Genomic DNA, 19,658 nt, shown 5'->3' on the forward strand with positions numbered 1-19,658 from the left:
ACCCGAGTTCCCCGACCTGATGGGGTCAGGGATGGGAATTGTTTTGGTGGGGCAGGGATGGGGATTAATAGGAATCCCCAAATATCTTTGTGAAGTTTTTATAAATCTACCGATAACACAAAAAAATTATGATTTTGAATGTAGGAAATATACATCAACATAATTTTAAACATTCAAGAAAAAAAAAAAGAAATCACAAGATATTATAAAAAAATTGAAAAATTTACCTAATTTTGTCATATTTTTCAAAATTTGAAAAATGTTAAAAAAATAACGATTGACACTTGTTTTTTGCAAACTTTTGCAAATCTAGCACTTTAAGAATGAATTTTGGAGTTTTAGAATCATTTGGGGGTGAAAGAAAGCTTATTTCGGGGGGAAAAGAAGCTTGCTTTCCTATTTAATTTTTTTAGTTTTTGGTCGTATCTTTTTCATCGATATGCTACCTATACTCTGATACACTCCCGATACACATGAAAAAAAGATGAAATATTCGATTTTCATTCATATTCCTTATCTATTTTTAATGATACGACACGATCACCCCATATCGAGCATATCATATCGAAATTTTAAACCTTAGTGACACCTAATGGTGCCTATTTGTCAATAAATGGTTTATTAACCACCTTTCTTGGTTTTGATGCCAAATCAAATACAAACGTTTATTTAATAAATACCCATATAATTGAAGACATGCATATTAAACATGTTTTTGGAATCGTGAGTGTTTATTGAATAAGCACTATCACATAGGCACCATTTCAACATTTCCCCGTAGGCGGGCTTTGGCAAAAGTAGAATTTGGTTTATGTGCACGCCTGTCATTGGGGAAAGTTTCATTTTAGCACTTCCTCTAAATGTTTATTCACTTCACTGCTTTACTGATGTGATGTGACGCTTAAATGTCGATAAATGAATTTATCATTGCTTTTCTCAATTTTTCAAACAAATGCTTTTCTCGATATTTCAAACAAATCAAAACGTCCACACAAACGTTAATAGAACCACGCACATAACTAGTTGTTGGCACGTGTTAACTAATTTGACCTTAAGTAAACCAATTTGTTTTTTAAATATTATTTTCGAGTGAAATAGATGAAAAGCTCGGCAAATGGATCCGTAGCGAGTCCGGGTCTGCTCAGATTGTTCCAACACGATCTGTGTCCACACATCGCACGAATAATGGATCCCATACTCCCATAATTCCAGTCTTAAGGTGAGATGTGCGGACACAAACTATATTGGAAGCGGGTTGGGACAGTTGTTTTCGCAGATCAGATTTATTTATGTACTACAAATTTACAATAGATAGCCTAAACCAATAAATAAATAAATAAGGGTAAATTATAAAGACCCCCCTATACTATGGGGTCTGTGGCAAACACCCCTATACTTTATTTTGCGACAATGACCCCCTGTACTATGACCATGAGACAGAAACCCCCTTGGACTGTGAAGATAGATGACAAAATGTATTAAATTATCAAAATATCCCATTAAATTTTTTCTATTTTCTTTTTTTTTGCCATTTTTCCTTTCTTGTCTTCTTTTCCCCTCTCTCACTGTCCTCTCTCATTCTTTCTTTATATGGGCGATCCTCCAACCCTCCAAACCCTAGTTCACACTGCAAGGCACTACAATGTACCAGTTTAACATCTTTGACAAGAACTTCCTCACTTAAAACTGCACATATGAGCCTCCCTGTATAAACTATATCCGTGTGCCAGAGAAAATGGCGATGGAATCAATTGGCATCCAAGAGGATTTTCTTGAGGGATTCCTTTACATACCCAAGAATCCGCATGAAAGCAGTCATGGCTTCCGTTGGGGAGGATAGATGTAGGGGCGATTTGTTGAGCTTAGAAACGTTCAGGTTGAGCTTGTCGTTGATGCTCTTCACAATGTCCGACAAGCATCTCGCGAGACTAGAAGCTTGGATGTGCACCAATCTCTAGGCCAAAATAGGGATGCCCACGATGGATTTGTCGATTTGTGAGAGAAAGGGATCCGATTGAAATAGTCTCGCCTCCTCAACCCTGGCCTCCTCGTAGGACTCGTCCTTGATGCGATTCCTCACACAGACGTAGCCAAGCCCAATGTTCACATCGTCGGAAGTGAACTTCTCGAGCAGATCTTCAGGAACTTAATCACATTTGGTAACCACCGCCAGCGTTCTCTCGCCGGTGGTATCAACACACTGAGATATTCTAATCGATTCGTAGGTCGGGAAATCAACGATAGCCGATAAGACGTTCAAAATGATGCACTCCTTGGGCATTATGTACTCCATTATGATGTTGGAAATCTACTCGTAGATGTCCTGGGGTTGGCCAACAACAGGGACCCTAGTTATCCGGGGCAAATCGACCATGGTGAGGTTAGGGACACCCTTCTTTTTCACAATGGGAAATGCCATTGTTGTTGCCGACGATCTCGTTGGTGGCATCTACAATGGCTTCTGTGACATGGGTTTCATCGGCGTCGACCTTCTGGTCATGGTACTCCAAGTAGAGTTCTGGGTTGGTTGCAGAGTGGTGCTGCAAGTACATTACGAGAGGAACCCGTGTGCAGATGCCTATGTTTCGAGGGAGGCTGATGCCGGCACTGAACTCGATAAGACTAGACTTGCCAGAGGAATGGTCTCCGACGATGACAATGGTGGGGATCTCAATGCATGCCTTCATCGCATTGAGGTGGCACAGCTGGTCGATAGTGTCAAGGAGGGGCCGAATCTGGCCACTGTATGTGGAGTAGAGAGGGACGACATCGTGGGTAAGCTCATCGTCTTCTTCCATGAGACCGAACCTGACCATTTTCTCTTGGATGCAAGTAGTTTTGCAGTTTATAGAAAGTATATCCGTGTGCCGTCTTGATCAAAATCAAGATTAATGGAAAGCTCAAGTGGAAGGTGGGTACTTGGATCTTCGGCTTATATCACCTTTGGTAGTTGGAACACAGGAATTCCCGTCAAAATGGTCTTCAAGCACCAGTTGGTACAATCCTGTGACGTCGATGTCTAAACTCTCAACTTTGAAGTCTGAAGCAAGCAATTGTCGTGGCTGTTGTCAGGATTAAATGGGTTCAATTCCCATTTAGACGTTGGGGTATTATAACAGCGGAAGGTTAACGGAAGGGGATCTTTATCTCACGGTTATAGTACGGCGGTCTTTGTCACAAACCCCATGTAGAGGGGGTATTTGTAATTTACCCAATAAATAAATAAATAAATAATTGTTGGACAATACTGCCAACTGGGCTTGGCTGCGCTGTCACATTGGCCCCGATTCCCCTTTTTCGTTTTTCCTCTTCGCTCCCCCCCCCTCTCTCTCTCTCTCTCTCTCTCTCTCTTTTGCTAGCTTCGCTCTTCATTTCTTGCAGTTTTCTTCTTCTTCGATCCATGGCTTCGTCAAGTTCTGGAAGCACTGTTCCTGCGCCAGGTATATTCAATTCAAATTCTGCTTCAGTTCGTGGATTCTTTGTCTTTTGTGTAATGTTGTTCGCATCACGTCTTCAATTTATCAAATACATAGAGAAAAGCTCATATTTTGTTCTCCTCTTTCTGTTCACAGAGGCCGTGCAGGTGCTTGTTTCTTCGCTTGCAGATGAAGCTCCTATGGTCAGGGAAGCCTCCACTGCCGCTCTCAAGGATATCGCTGCTCTGTAATTAGCCGCCCCAACCATTTCCCTCATTTGTCTCTCTCTGTTTTTTTTCTTCCCTTGATAATTCGGAGGATTTTTCAATTGCAGGAACCCATTGTTGGTTCTTGACTGTTGCTCCACTGTTTCTCGAGGAGGGCGCCGGGTAATATTTACTTGTGGCTCTTTTGAGCTCTAACTTTCACAGTCAGAACTACATATTTTTTTGGAAATTTTCTTTTTAAATAAGTAGACGTGGATTGATATTTGTGAGAGTTGCAGCGTTTCGGGAACATGGCTGGAGTTTTCCAAGTGATGGCATTTGCCGTACGAGCTTTGGACAAGAAAGATGTTGATCCTCCATTCATGGCAAAACTCGCTAAGATCGCCACTGCAGAGATGATCTCGTCTAAGGTACGTTATCATAAGCATTTTTTTATAATCTTGTATTTCTGTGGTTATTGCGTGGACTGAAAACATCCAATATTCGGAAGAAGAGTTCCGTATGTGCAATGAATCTCAATTTATAATACTTTTTAGTCAGGCTGCCAGGGGAGAAGCGGTTCGGTCCCTAGTCAAGTCTAATGATTGTCAGTCAAGGATACTTGGAAATTACATCAAATTCTTTTCACATAAGATGTATCTTTATTGTGGTAGTAGATAAAATGTGGAAGGAGGTGATTTTCACATGCTTGATGTTTGCCCAGTCGGGCTTAGTTTGTAGAATATTCAATCTGATAAACAGAGATATTAGCAAGATTTTTGATTTTGCATACTTTCCAAGGGTTCTAGGAGGCAGGCTTTAAGGATGCATCAGGAACGGCTAATCCTGCTTTTACTTATAACTTATTGACTCTACATAAACAGAGGTTTTAGCATTTGAATTTGATCCAGCCACAGCCTATTGCTTTCTACTCTTCCATGATTTCAGATTACATCCAATTAGAGTGCATAAACCAGATATAGATTGCTTATCATCTAACAATCAAACCCAATCTACATTAGTAAAGGCTTCCATCCTCATGTAGTCATGCTTAGCAAACAAAAGTTCTTTACCTGGATGCTTTTTAAGGTATGCTAGGATCCTCTCTAGAGCAGCCAAATGAGAACTCTTGGGTGCATGCCCATGCTGATTACTGACTTACTACACTCACTAGTCACTACATAGGAGATATCTGGTATGGTCATACATAGATTTAGCAATCAACCAACAAGTCTATGATAACCACCGATATCAGTCAAAAGAGCTAGTAGTAACTATGGGGACAGATAGTATTAATTATCTTCTCTAAAAGGTTTTTTCTTTGTACACATTTTTGTTTATATTTAATAAATTGGTGGTTACTTATCAGAAATTTAGATACAAATAGATTAAAGAAGGAGATGGGAACTCCAAGTTCTTCCACTCAGTAGCAAATGGCAAAAGAAGAAAGAACCTTATCTCTAAATTGGTGGTTTAGTTTTTGATGCTAATGCCTACCCTATTGGTTCTTCAGATATCTCAGGTCCCATCCATGGCTTTGATGTGCCTCTAGTAGTGCCTGTAGAAGTAGAGACTGTGAAAGACTTAGAAGGAGGAGTACAAGAAAGAGAAATTTTCTGACGTGGGGAAGGAGGGATGAATGCTTCTGGGCTTAGGGGGGAAAATTGAAGGATACTAAAGGAGTTGCTGTTCACAGAAACGAGAAGGGAAAGGAAGTAATATAAGGGGCTGGGAAGAGTATAAGAAATGGAGAAAACATGGATTGCAAAGGGCCTGGTGATGGAACTGGCTGACAAGATGGGATTGAAAGTGGAAAAAACTAAGGAAGTGAGACCTCAAAATAAAGAAAATAAAGCAAAGGGGGGTAAGAGGAGGAAAGCTAAATGAGGTTGAAAGACTCATTAATGATGTGGAAGGGGATAAGAGTTCAACACTAGTGGAGGAAGAAGGAAAGCAGGCCTATAGGATAGGTGAGGGTTGGTTGCAATCTTGTAGTGGTCATGAAGATTATTAGTTGGAATGTAAGGGGGTTGGGGAGTGCCACAAAAGGAAGAGCAATTAAAAAGGTGTTAAGGAAGGAGAGGTCGGATTTTGTCTTGATCCATGAATCCAAAATCCAGGAAGTAGATAGGAAGTGGATTAGAAGTCTTTGGGCAAAGGGGAACATTAGTTGGAGTTTTGCTCCACCATGGGGTGCTTTAGGGGGGCATAATCACAATTTGGAAAGAAGAGGTAGTTCAGTGCTTGGAAGAGTTGGTGGGAAATTTTTTAGTGTCTATTAAATTAAAGAATTTACAGGATGGATTTGAATGGGTCCTCACGGATGTATATGGGCCAGACTCCTATAGAGAAAGGAATAAGATGTGGGAGGAGTTAGGCGACATTAGGGGACTTTGGGAAGGGCCTTGGTGTTTAGGAGGAGATTTCATTGTTGTCAGATACGTGGGTGAGTCAAATAGAGGTAGAAAATGGATTACTTCAAGCATGAGAAAATTCAATACCTTTATTGATGCCCTTGAACTGAAAGGTATTCCACTGGGGCAATCTTGCTATACCTGGTCAAACCATCAAGCCAATCCCATTTGCTCTAAGCTTGATAGATTTCCAGTGTCTCTTGATTGGGAAGAACATTGGTTAGGTTTATTTGGGAAAAGCCTATCCAGAATCACCTCAGACCATTGGCCCATTTGCTTGTTTCAGAGGACTAATGATGGTGGACCAATACCTTTTAGATTTGAAAATATGTGGCTCATTCGCTCGAAATTTAAGGAAAGGGTCAAGACTTGGTGGGATAGTGTGATAGAGTCATCTTTGTGGAAAGGCCAAAAATTCCTTAAGAAATTACAACTAAAAAAGGGAATTAGATAATGGAATAAGGAGAAGTTTGGAAACCCTGAGGAAAGAAAAGCTGACTTGATATTTCAAATTGAGGAAATTGACAAGAAAGAAGTAGAGGGCTCTTTAGATGTTGGTGACAAGGATTTGAGATGGTTCTTGAAGGAGTTAGGGGAGACATTGCTAAGAGAGGAAATAAGTTGGAAGCAAAAGTCCAGAGAGAGGTGGATTAAGGAAGGGGTTGGTAATACAAGATGCGGGGAGACATTGCTAAGAGAGGAAATAAGTTGGAAGCAAAAGTCCAGAGAGAGGTGGATTAAGGAAGGGGTTGGTAATACAAGATGCTTCCATGCCATTGCAAATGGAAGGAGGAGAAAGTGCTTTATCTCTTCTCTATTGGTGGGGGAGTGTGAAGTTACAGAAAAAAGAGAGATTGCTAAGGCATTCTCGAAGCTTTAGGTCAATTTATAGAAGACCCCTAAATGAAAGATGGGTAATTGAAGGCATTGATTGGGAGACTTTGGATGAGACTCAAGTGCAATTTTTGGAAAGGAGGTTCGAGGAGGAGGTTAAGGAAGCAATGTTTTCTGTGAATAGATCAAAAACTTTGGGGCCTAACGGCTCTACAGTGGCATTTTATCAAGATTGTTGGGAACTAGTCGTAGTGGTGTAAATGGATCTAAGGTTGCTTATAGTCTAGTCATTACTTTGTTGTTGTTAATGGGATGGTGTTTGAATTTTTTGAGGGCTTTCTTGGGCTTAGACAAGGTGACCCTCCCTCTCCCTTTCTATTCACTTAGTAGAAATCTGCTGAATTAAAAAATATGAAAGAAAGTAGTTTCTTGAAGAGAGAAGGAAGAGAGAAGGAGAAGAAGAGAAGTTGAAAGAAAAGCAAGCAATGTTCTGGACGCCCCCTTCACTTATTATTTATAGTAAAATAATAGAACAATACAAAGACAACTATGCCCTTATAGGGCGACAAAACATAAAACAACATATATAACACTGAAAAAACAATAAAAATTGGACTCACATAACTACTGTGGTTCCCACCTCTTATCTAACAACTAACATAAAACATCTACTCAGAAAAACATCATAAAACTAATTAATCTTCAACACTCCCCCTCAAGTTGGGAGTAAATGTCACACATTCCCAACTTGCGTAGATCATGTTCAAGCTTGTTCCTTGCCACCCCACCCCTTTAGTGAGAACATCAACCAGCTGCAACTCTGAGGAGACATAAGGCAAACAAACTTCTCCGGTTGTTATCCTTTTTCTTATAAAGTGTCTATCAACTTCAATGTGTTTTGTCCTATCATGCTGAATTGGATTGTGGGCAATATTGATTGCAGCCTGATTGTCACAGTATAATGTCATAGGTTCCTCTACTTTCACCCCAATCTCACTCAAAAGAGATCTAACCCAAAGAAGTTCTGAGGCACCATGAGCCATGGATTTATACTCAGCCTCTGCACTTGACCTTGCCACAACCACTTGCTTCTTACTCTTACAGGAGATCAAGTTTCCACCTACAAAGGTACACACTCCTGATGTAGACCTCCTGTCATCTAAGCATCCTGCCCAGTCTGCATCTGTATAGGATTCTAGCTTTGGATTCTCATGATTTGAGAAAAGAATGCCTCTGCCAGGGTGCTTTTTCAGATATTCAAGTATTCTCTCAATAGCTTTCCAGTGCCGAACCCGAGGTGCATGCATGTACCGACTCACAACACTGACAGCATAAGAAATATCTGGTCGTGTCGTACACAAATACAACAGTTGGCCCACTCTCACACTCCAAAGTAGATAACTGAACAGACTCAAACAACTTTGGGAAAAGACATTTCAAAGAACTAAAAGAAAGATGTCCCAAGCGATTGTGCCAAAGCATAATCTGGTTTACTGACTCTGACCCACTACTACTACTGCTGCTGAAATGATGGCCTTGATGTCTCGGAATCTCATCCATAAGGTAGACTCCATTCACCTCACGGCCACTCCCAATCACCTTCTTTGACTCCGGATCCTGCAAAACATTACCAGGAAGAAAGGTTACAGAACAATTCAAATTTTTTGTCAAAGAACTAACAGACGGTAGGTTGGTATGAAGTCTAGAGACATGTAAAACATAGGACAGAGTTATATCATTGGTCACTCTAACTGTCCCCTTCCCAGCAATGGGCATATGTGAACCATCTGTTGTAGAGACTCTGTCTCTACCAGAGCACAATTGATAGAGTAGAGAAGATGGGCCGAATGGCCCATAGGCTGTTACTTTATATTATCTTTATGTTCTTCTCTATAATGGGCCTTATTCTGGGCCCATACTCTTCTATGTTCCTTTTTTGTAATTTCTTGTCCGATCAAGGACCTTTCTTGTAATTACTCAAAGATTAACTTAATAAAAGAGTATTAGAGTGTTAGAGGGAGGATTAGTTCGAACTCCTCATCCTTTAACTCTCCTTGCCGCAGCTCTCTCTCTCTCCTTCTCTAATCTTCTCTAATCTTCTCTTGTTAGTTTTCTGGTTTTTTTGCACAGTCCCATACTTCTAGGATTGTTTTTCAACTTGGTATCAGAGCGGGACTGTGCTTGGCGTGGCTCTCATGTGGTTGTAGTCCAGCTGATTGCATGAGGGTGTTTTAGGGCTGGAAGTTTAGACTCACTTGCCTGACTCTTGGAGGTCATTGGAGGGTGCCCAAGACTCTATTCGCTTGGAGATTAGTTCGGTGACCAGGAAGAATCAGAGATAGATTGTTCGGCCTGATTTGAAGCTCAAATCAGAGATTCATACGACTGTAAGTTTCTTCAGTTATTGCTGGGTTATTTTTTCTGACTTGGGGAGCTATTAAAGTACTTGAAACTCCTCTATATCTGCTCTACTGTTCGGCTGTTACTGGACTGTTTTTACTCAGAGATTTCTGGGTTATTTTCTTATCTTATTGGACTATGAAGTGGCTGAAACATGTTTGGGCTCAGTGGTGCGAGTCCCTACTTTAGTTCAGCTACTTCTTGGACCTATATGGAGTGTTCTTGAAGTGATTCCTGCTAGTTAACAGTGAAGTGTTGACTGCTGCATACATAATGCTTGTAAAAAGGCCTCTTAAGTACTGTGGATTATATTTTTTGTTCTCTTTGGGAAATTATTGTTGGGAACCAAGAATACATAGTGTTTGGAGGTTGGCTGATTGTTCCTTGAAGGCTGAATCAAGCCTTCTTCTTCTTGAAAGTGCTACCACTGAACTTGGTTCTCACGGATGTCAAGCCTGAACTGAGTTTGTTGTTGATTCAACTCAATCTGAGTTCTTTAAAATCAGTAGACTATTGGAGGCTTGTCGAAACCCTAATTGAAGTTGCTACAGAATGGACTTCTTAGAAGTTGAGAACAAGAGTACTGCTGAATTTGGACATACTTCGGGAACTACAACTGATTCCTTGTTGGCTGTAACTACAGTTAAACTGGATGAAACCAATTATTTGGTTTGGTCACAATTCGTAAAAATTCATATTTGCAGTAGAGGAAAGTGGGGGTTTATCTTTGGGAGCAAGAAAGCTCCCCCAGTGGATGATCCCTCTTATGAGAAATGGGTGCAAGAGAATTACACAGTGATTGGGTGGCTTGTGAATTCAATGCAGCCACAGATTAGTCAGCATTATCTCTGGATGAATTCGACTAAGGAAATCTGGGATAGTGTTGCAGAAAGGTACTCCCAGAAACTGAATGTAGCCAGAGCCTATAAACTAAGGAGTGATGTGAAGAATCTGAGATAGGGGGAGAAATCCCTTGCAGCATATTTCTCCACCTTGAAATCTCTGTTGCATGAAATTGATCTAATAGAGGCAGTGACATGGGATACTCCTAATGATGCAGAGACCTACAGGAAATTAGTTGAAAGGAACAAGGTTTTTGAGTTCCTAATTGGGCTAAACCCTGAATATGACATCACAAAACAAAATATTCAGTCCAAGGAAAGTGTTTCACTATCACAAGCATATGCTTTAGTCAGTAGTGAAGAAAGCAAAAGACAGGTACAGGTACAAGGAGCTGACACTAATGCATTTGCAAATATGGGGGTTAAACCCAATGGAGTTATACGGGCTCCCAGTGGCACTGGAAAGAAAGAGGTTGTCTGTGAATATTGCAAGAAGCCGAAGCACACCAAGGACAAGTGCTGGAAATTACATCCCGGACTTGTTCCTGCTCGATTTCAGAAGAAAAATGATAGTAGGAAGACAGGGAGTGCAAATGCAGCCACGGGTACAGATGCTGAAATTGAGTCTGCCTGTGCACAATTGGCAGCCATGAAGGTTGAGTATGAAAAGTTTGGAAAGATGATCAGCCATCTTGAAGAAGTGACCTCATCATCCAAACCTTCAGAAAATTCAGGCACCACTGCATTTGCTCACTCAGGTATAAGGGCTTTTGCTAACCATGCAACCACCTCAGGTAATCCTAAGATCCCTTGGATCATAGACTTAGGTGCTTCTGATCACATGACCAATCTTTCCACTTTGTTTGTTTCTTATGATTTGCTTCCTAGTCGTGACAAAATCACCTTAGTTATGGCTCTTTTGCCTCTATTTTTGGCAAGGGAACTGTTAAGGCTACGGACTCCTTACTCCTATCCTCCACCCTTCATGTACCTAGATTGAATACTAATTTGTTATCTGTAAGTAACTTAATCAAGTCATTGAATTGTCGTGTAACCTTTTTTCCTTTTCATTGTGTTTTTCAGGACTTGGAGTCTCGGAAGGTGATTGGGAGTGGCCATGAAGTGAATGGAATATACCTGCTTGACACTCCTGGACAATGCATTGATCATCCTAAGAATGCTACCTTTGGATCTACCTTGTCTGAGTCTGTCAGTCGAATCATGTTGAGTCATTGTCGTTTGGGTCATTTGTCTTTTTTTGCTTTAAGTTATCTATTTCCTGAATTGTTTAAGGGAGTTAGTGTGTCCAGTCTTAATTGTGAGTCTTGTTAGTTATCAAAGCATTGTAGAAACAATTACCCTTTGAGCAATAAAAGATAATTTTCTCTTTTTAATATTGTGCACTCTGATGTGTGGGGGCCTTACCACTTATCTTCTATGGGGGGCTACAGATATTTCATCATGTTTATTGATGACTTTTCTAGATTCACTTGGATATACCTAACGAAATCTCGTGAAGAAGTTCCAAGACTTGTGAGGCAATTTCATGAATTTGTTTTAACTCAGTTTGATACTAGAATCAAGATTTTCAGATCTGACAATGCAAAAGAGTATTTTGAGAAGAGTTTATCCTTGTATCTCTCTGACATGGGAGTTGTTCATCAAAGTTTTTGTGTTAGAACCCCTGAACAGAATGGAGTTGCTGAAAGAAAAAATAGGCATATTGTTGAAGTTGCAAGGAGCCTTTTGTTTGCCTCACATGTTCCCACAAGATTTTGGGGTGATGCTGTTCTCACTGCTACCTATCTCATAAACCGTATGCTATCCAGGGTTCTAGGGTTTAAATCCCCCTTCAGTCTTCTTCATCTACACAAGGATCTCTTCCCGATTCCTCTCCGTGTGTTTGGCTGCACTTGTTATGTTCACATTCCAAGTGCTCAGAGACATAAGTTTGAACCAAAAGCCCACAAATGCATTTTCCTTGGTTATTCCCCCACACAAAAGGGTTACTGTTGTTTTGATCAAAAGACTGACACTCGATATGTTCCAATGGATGTTACTTTTGATGAACTTTCTCTTTTTTATGGGTCCTCTTAGGAAGGACATTGTCAACAAGCGGAGAGTTTGTCACAAGTGTTTGTTCTTCCTCTCCCTGTCCCAGTTGAGTCTCTTGATGGGCCTGTGTCCTCACAAAATGAATCAAGGGAGGACCAGTCACTTCATTCTTCTTGTCCTAGTATTCCTATCTCTTTACCTCCTCGTCCTAACCACAATCCCAAAGTGTATTACAGGCAAAGGTCTAGGAATGAGCATGTTGTTTCTCTTACAATAGATGAGCCTCATACACTTCCAATCGCAGATGAGACAACAAGTGCTGTTTTAACCTCTTTGGAACCATCTTTCCCGGATCTTGATGTTCCTATTGCTGTTAGGAAAGGAAAACGGAAGTGCATTGCACATTGCATTTCCAAACACCTTTCTTATGACTTACTTTCTCCTTCATACTTTGCTTATATCTCTTCAGTTGCTTCTAACCCTCTTCCTAGATCTGTGTCAGAAGCTCTTGAGATTCCAGAATGGAGAGATGCCATGCAATCTGAGATGAATGCCCTACACAAAAATGATACTTGGGAAGTGGTGGAATTTGCTTGAAGGGAAGGATCTGGTTGGTTGCAAGTGGGTCTTTACCATTAAATACCGGGCTGATGGGACTATTGAGAGGTATAAGGCCAGACTGGTTGACAAAGGGTACACACAGACGTATGAGATTGATTACTTGGAGACCTTTGCTCCTGTTGCGAAGATGGCATCTGTGAGAGTTCTCTTATCTCTGGCAGCTCACATTGATTGGCCCCTTTATCAGTTGGATGTAAAGAATGCATTTCTGAATGGTGACTTACATGAGGAAGTCTATATGTCTCTCCCTCCAGGAATGTATGGAAATGAGATGCAAGGAAAGGTATGCAAATTGAAGAAACCTCTTTATGGCCTCAAACAGTCTCCTAGAGCATGGTTTGAGAAATTTAGAACAGCACTTGTTAAATTTGGCTACACTCAGACACAGTCAGATCATACTCTTTTTGTGAAGTGAATCCCTGGCAGTCTATCTCATTGTGTATGTTGATGACATTGTTGTAACCGGTAATGATGCTTTAGGAATTTGTACTCTTAAGTCTTTCTTTCGTACAAAATTTGAGATTAAGGATCTGGGGGAATTGAGATACTTCCTTGGCATAGAAGTTGCTAGATCCAAGAACGAGATTCTTATCTCCCAAAGGAAGTATGTCCTTGACTTGCTCTCTGAAACAGGGAAGATGGGTGCTAGACCAGCTGCAACTCCTATTGATATGAGTCACAAATTTTCTGCTTCAGATGGGACATTGTTGGAAGACAAAGGGGTTTTTTAGAGACTTCTTGGGAAGCTTCTGTACCTGTGCATGACTCGGCCAGATATTGCATATGCTGTTAGCTGTATTAGCCAGTACATGCATGCACTTAGAGATACTCATATGGCAGCTGCAGAACGAGTTCTGTGTTATTTGAAAGGCTCTCTAGGAAAGGGATTCTGTTTACCAAGCATGGACATTTGAAACTCGAAGCCTATACTGATGCTGACTAGGCTGGAAATATTGATGACAGAAGATCTACTTCAGGGTATTGTAGTCTGGTGGCTGGTAATGTTGTCTCTTGGAGGAGCAAGAAACAATCAGTTGTGGCCCGATCCTCAGCAGAAGCAGAATACAGGGCCATGGCACATGGAGTTTTTGAACTATTGTGGCTAAGGTCATTGATGGAAGAACTCGGGATTGATTATGACAAGCCAATGATGTTGTACCGTGATAATCAGGCTGCCATCAACATTGCCCACAACCCCGTACAACATGATAGAAAACATATTGAAGTTGATAGACACTTTATTCGAGAAAGAGTCTCTTCAGGTGAAGTGTCTTCCATTCATTACCTTTGAAGGACAATTGGCAGATTTCCTCACTAAAGGTCTTCCCAAGGCAAGGCTTTAGCATGACACTAGCAAGCTGGGCATGATTAACGTCTATGCTCAGCTTGAGGGGGAATGTAGAGAAGATGGGCCGAATGGCCCATAGGCTGTTACTTTATATTATCTTTATGTTCTTCTCTATAATGGGCCTTATTCTGGGCCCATACTCTTCTATGTTATTTTTTTTGTAATTTCTTGTCCAACTAAGGACCTCTCTTGTAATTACTCAAAGATTAACTTAATAAAAGAGTATTAGAGTGTTATGGGAGGATTAGTTCGAACTCCTCATCCTCTAACTCTCCTTGCCGCAGCTCTCTCTCTCTCTCTAATATTCTCTTGTTAGTTTTCTGGTTTTTTTGCACAGTCCCATACTTTTAGGACTGCTTTTCAACTGATAGGAACTGAAAATGGTAGGGGCATTAGTCATATGCTCAGATGCTCCTGAGGTCTATAATCCAGGGAGGTCCCTCCTTACCTGAAGTGGATGCAAGATTTGCAGTTGCATATGAACTACCTGTATGTGCAAAGGAAGTGGTGTAATTGGCTCCTGCATTCTGCTGTCCATCTGGAAGGTTAGAGCTGGGTGAATCTTTCTTACTCATAAGTTGTCCAAACCTCTCCAATTTTGTTCTCGCTGCTGCTATTGCAATGGATTCCTAATCAGTTTGGGAGAGAGGGGCTGAAGAGTCTCCCGTAGTGGCTACATTTGCATTTCCCTTCTTGTTTCTTATCCGAGCAGGCATAAGATTTGGATGAAGCTTCCAACAAGTGTCACTGGTATGCTTAGGCTTCTTGCAATAATCACACACCAAGTCCTTCTTATCTTCCCTTCTAGTCTTAGTACTCCCTCTATCTCCATTCGGCTTAGGCCTACTCTCCTCTCCAAAGACAAAAGCATAGGCCTGAGAGAGTGTTGCACCCTCCCTAGAAAGAATATGTTGCCTAGCATTGTCAAATTCAGGGTTCAACCCTGCCAAGAACTCAAAAACCCTATTCTTGTCTACCAGTTTGTGATAAGTTGCTGCATCATTTACACTTTCCCATACAATAGTTTCTAAGTGATCTATTTCCTGCCATAGGGTTTTCTGCGTGGAGAAATACACAACAAGAGGTTTTTCTCCCTGTTTCATACTTATCACCTGATTTCTTAACTGATAGGCTCTGGCTTCATTTTGCTTCTGAGAGTAGGTTTCAGTCACTCCATCCCAAATCTCCTTAGCAGTATTAGCCCATAGGAAATTTTTTGCAATATGAGGTAACATAGAATTACACAGCCAAGACATTACCATGTAATTCTCTTGCACCCATCGGGAAGAGTCTGTATCAGGTTTCTTCTCCTCCCTAGTGAGATACCCTAATTTTCCATGAGCTCCAATAGCCATCTTATCTGATTGTGCCCACTCCAAATAATTTGTACCATCAAGTTTTATTGTAGTAATGATCCCAGACCCAAAAATATCACTACTACTTCCAACACTCAGTCCCACAATACCGGTAGATTTCATCTTGGTATTCCAACTCTCCATTTTACTTCAAACAGTTCAACAGTAAGAAAAAATAGATTGGAGACCTTCAAAAAATAATTTAATACCACACACACAGAAACCAACCCTTCCGGAAGAAGAAAACCCTAGTTGGAGGGAAATCTCTCTCCTCCCCACGCCTCCCAACAAAGAGAAAAGTGAATTGATCACTTCGGGAGGCCTAGAAAATTTCAGAAACCAAACCACCCTCTTCATGAAATCAAAAGAAAACTAACAATATCTGGGCGCCCAAGATCAGATGAAAAACAAAGAGTCCAACTTTTTTGGGACTCTTCCCCATACTCCAATTCTTCCTGATTTTGATGCCGAACCATACATCACCTTCATGATGTCTAGATCCCACCAAAAACTACAAGAACTGGGAAATCTATAGCAGATCGATCAGCCCTTTACTATTCATGCAGTTGGCTGATTTAGGGCTGCACGAGATTGCTTCAAGAAACCCTAGCCGATGCTTTGATACCAAGTAGAAATCTTCTGAATTAAAAAATATGAAAGAAAGTAGTTTCTTGAAGAGAGAAGGAGAAGAAGAGAAGAAGAGAAAAGAAGTTGAAAGAAAACTATGCCCTTATAGGGTGGCAAAACATAAAACAACATATATAACACGAAAAAAACATAATAAAAATTGGACTCACATAACTACTGTGGTCCCCACCTCCTATCTAACAACTAACATAAAACATCTACTCAGAAAAACATCATAAAACTAATTAATCTTCAACACACTTTGGTAGCTGAAAGGCTGAGTAAGTTGTTGTCAAGAGCAAACTTCCTGTAGTTATTCAGTGGTTGGTCAATTGGGAGAGGCAATATTTTGAATTTTTGATTACTCACTTGCAGTTTGCAGATGATATTCCGATCTTTTGTGAAGATGATTGTAATGAAGGGGTGGAAAATTTGAAATTGGTGGTGAAACTCTTTGAGAGGTTGTCCAACTTGAGGATTAATTGGTCAAAGATTTTAATTGTTGGAATCAATGTAGAAGAAGATGTTTTATGGGACACGACCGACTCTTTAGGTTGTGAGAGGGGAGAGTGGCCTTTGAGATATTTAGGCTTACCTCTAGGTGACAACCCTAGATCGGCCAAGTTTTGGACCCTTGTGTTGGAGAGGGTTGAGAAGCAGTTGGCTTGGTGGAAAAGGAACTATATTTTGATGGGGGGGGGGGAGATTAACTCTTATTAAGTCTATCTTCGCAAACCTTCCAGTGTACTACATGTTAGTGTTTAGGATGCCCCAAGAGATAGTGAGGAAAATTGAAAAAATCATGAGGGATTTTCTTTGGGAGATGGGGGAAAAAAAGGATCACTTGATTAGATGGGACAAGGTGGTGAAGTTAAAAGCAAAAGGGGAGTTAGGAATTGGTAATATCAAACTGAAGAATGTGGCTCTGCTTAGCAAATGGCTTTGGAGATTCCCTAATGAGGATGAGAAGCTATGGCACAAAGTTGTTGCAAGCATTCACAACATATCAAGCAATTGATGAGATGCTGGCCATCTCCGTTAGGGGTGTCCACGGTTTGGTTAACTGAACCATGGCACTTTTTTGTAAACTGAATCGATGGTATCGGTTTTTCCAGTTCTCCAAACCGAAACCGAACCGGTACCACCGGTTAACCGGTCCGTCGGTTTCGGTTTTTGACCGGTTCGATTCTTTAGTTTTTTGGTTTTTTATATTTATAATATGTATTATACAAATATATGTATAATAAATAAATAAATGATATATAATATATTATAAATATTTGAAAAATATATAACATATATAATATATTTACAAATAGATCATTATAAATATAATATAAGTATATATTTATATATATTCATTAATATATATTTATATATAATACATAGAAAATATGTGACATATATTAAAAATATATATAAAATATACATAAAAATATATGTACCGGTTGGTTTGGTTAACCGTCGGCTTTTTTGTAGGTTAACCGAAAACCGAACCGGTTCTTCGGTTTTTCAAAAATCCCGAACCGAAACCGAACCGATCGGTTCAGTTAACCACATTTTGCAGTTCGGTTTTCTCGGTTTGGTTCGGCTTTTCGGTTTTTTATGGACACCCCCTAGTCTCCGTAGAGCTACCTTGGCTGCTCCCTAGAATGCCATCCATGAGATTCTTCCTACCTTTCTAAATCATGTCAGGTTTGACTTGGCTTTGGGTCAGAAAATTAGGTTTTGGGAGGATTCGTGGATTGGGGATGTCTCTCTGGGTGAGAGATTTCCTGCTCTTTTTGACCTTTCCAGTTTTAATGGTAGACCTATATCTGATTTCTTGACACAACAACTTCATCCTTTTGGGTTGAATTGGAGTATTGGACATTGGCCTTGATAGGAACCGTAGAGAAGCTAAAATTCCTAGTGTGTCTGAGTTGCTAGGCTCGCTGAATTCAGTGTGTTTGGGTGAAGGGGTTTTGGATTCCAGGGTTTGGGGCCTTAATTCTGATGGTCTGTTCTCTTGTAAATCTTTTTTTAATTCTTCGGTATCCACTTCATCCTTTCCTTCCTTCCCAGTTAAGGAAGTTTGGTGCTCTCCCATTCCCAGTTAAGGAAAGAAATTCAAGAATATTTGAAGAAAGAGAAAGGAGCAAGGAAACTTTGGTAGAAATAATAACCTTAAGAGTGGCACAATGGGCAAAAAGTTTGAAACTGTTTTCAGACTTTAAGGGCTGTTATTGCTGCTTCATCTTCTAGAAGACAGAAGCCTGCTGAGATGTGGTCACCCCCATTATGTGGCTGGAAGAAACTGAATTTTGATGGGAGTTGTTTGGGTAACCCCCCTCAGGCATTGGGGGGATTGGGGGGGGGGAATTAGGGATGAAGAAGGAAACATTATAGCCTTATAATTCGGGCCTGCCGAACAGGACAATGTGGCAAGAGAACTGTTTGCTGCAGTATACAGGGTCGAGAAAGCAAAGGAGTTGGGCATTCATAGTCTAGTCATTGAGGGTAATTCAAGAACTGTTGTGAAATGGCTGAAGAAAGGGGAGGGGGTGACATGGCACCCGAGGAATGATTTCAGGCGATTTAAATGGTTATCAAAGGACAAGACAATCAGAGTTAAGTGGGTGAGAAGAACTGCCAACATCTTGGCAGGTGGTCTAGCTTAGCAAGGGGTACAAAAAACTCATTTGTATTGGGCTCAATTGTAATATCTGGGTTGAGTCAGCTTTCTCTAGCTGTGTTTTTTCTTTTTTTACAACCTCTTGTTGTATTCATGCCTGTTTTTTATTAATGAAATCAATTTTATGTTTCTGATCCAAAAAAAAAGGTAATCAATGGCGTATAGGTCGATAACAGGGAGGAAATCGGGAGGATTTTCATAGCTCATCTCAAATATCTATTAGGAACTTCTCCATCCCAAAGGGCACATGTGGGAGGCTTTGATTGGTCCACATTGGATGTGGAAATGTCCATTGCTTTGGAAAAGCCTTTTGAGGAATTTGAGGTGAAAATGACCATCTTTAACATGGATAAGTCTAATCTCCAGGGCCAGACGACTTCACTATGGGATTATTTTGAGAAGGTTGGGAGTTCCAAATAAGAGATTTAATGGAGGTATTTGACAAATTCCACTAGAGAGGAACCATCAACAATGAGGTGAATGCTACTTTTATAGCATTATTACTGATCAAATTCTAATAGCCAATAAGTGTGTCCAAGAATATAAAAGAACAAGGAGAAAGAGTTAGATTTGGAAAAAAATCTATATAACTTATGTTTGATCCACTTTTAATATGCTCTGATAAGGTAACAAAGTAAAACAGAACTTTGATGGAAGTTCCTTTGGAAATCTGGGTATGGCAGGAATAGGAGGTGTAATAAAAAGCTTTCAAAGGTATGTACTGGGTTTATTTTCAGGGCCAATCGTAATGGGGAACTCCTTAAAGGCTGAACTGGTGGTCATGTTGCAAGGTCTTCAGTTAGCAAAACAATTGTGTAATAGACAGGTGGAGGTGGATTCAAAGCCAATTATCTCATGGGCAAATT

General features: G+C 40.4%; 1 protein-coding gene and 1 pseudogene across 5 annotated transcripts in view; one reads left to right on the forward strand and one right to left on the reverse strand.

Moving 5' to 3' along the window:
• Positions 1-1,615: 1,615 nt before the first annotated feature.
• Positions 1,616-2,960, reverse strand: LOC148847185 (putative dynamin-related protein 4A; annotated as a pseudogene).
• A 146-nt stretch (positions 2,961-3,106) lies between these two features.
• Positions 3,107-19,658, forward strand: part of LOC148847186 (ARM repeat superfamily protein) — a 158,311-nt gene continuing 141,759 nt past the window's right edge. For all 5 annotated transcript variants that reach the window (XR_016101146.1, XR_016101147.1, XM_088951566.1 and 2 more), the window contains exons 1-4: positions 3,107-3,440; positions 3,573-3,663; positions 3,751-3,805; positions 3,922-4,053. Coding sequence is in view for 3 of the 5 variants with exons in the window: in XM_088951566.1 (XP_088807692.1) it covers positions 3,401-3,440; positions 3,573-3,663; positions 3,751-3,805; positions 3,922-4,053 (318 nt within the window). In the remaining 2 variants the exon portion in view is untranslated. The remainder of the gene's footprint in view (positions 3,441-3,572; positions 3,664-3,750; positions 3,806-3,921; positions 4,054-19,658) is intronic.

The sequence above is a fragment of the Nelumbo lutea genome, chromosome 6, assembly GCF_056320005.1.
Source record: "Nelumbo lutea isolate HS-2025 chromosome 6, American lotus-T2T, whole genome shotgun sequence".
NCBI classification, from domain to species: domain Eukaryota; kingdom Viridiplantae; phylum Streptophyta; class Magnoliopsida; order Proteales; family Nelumbonaceae; genus Nelumbo; species Nelumbo lutea.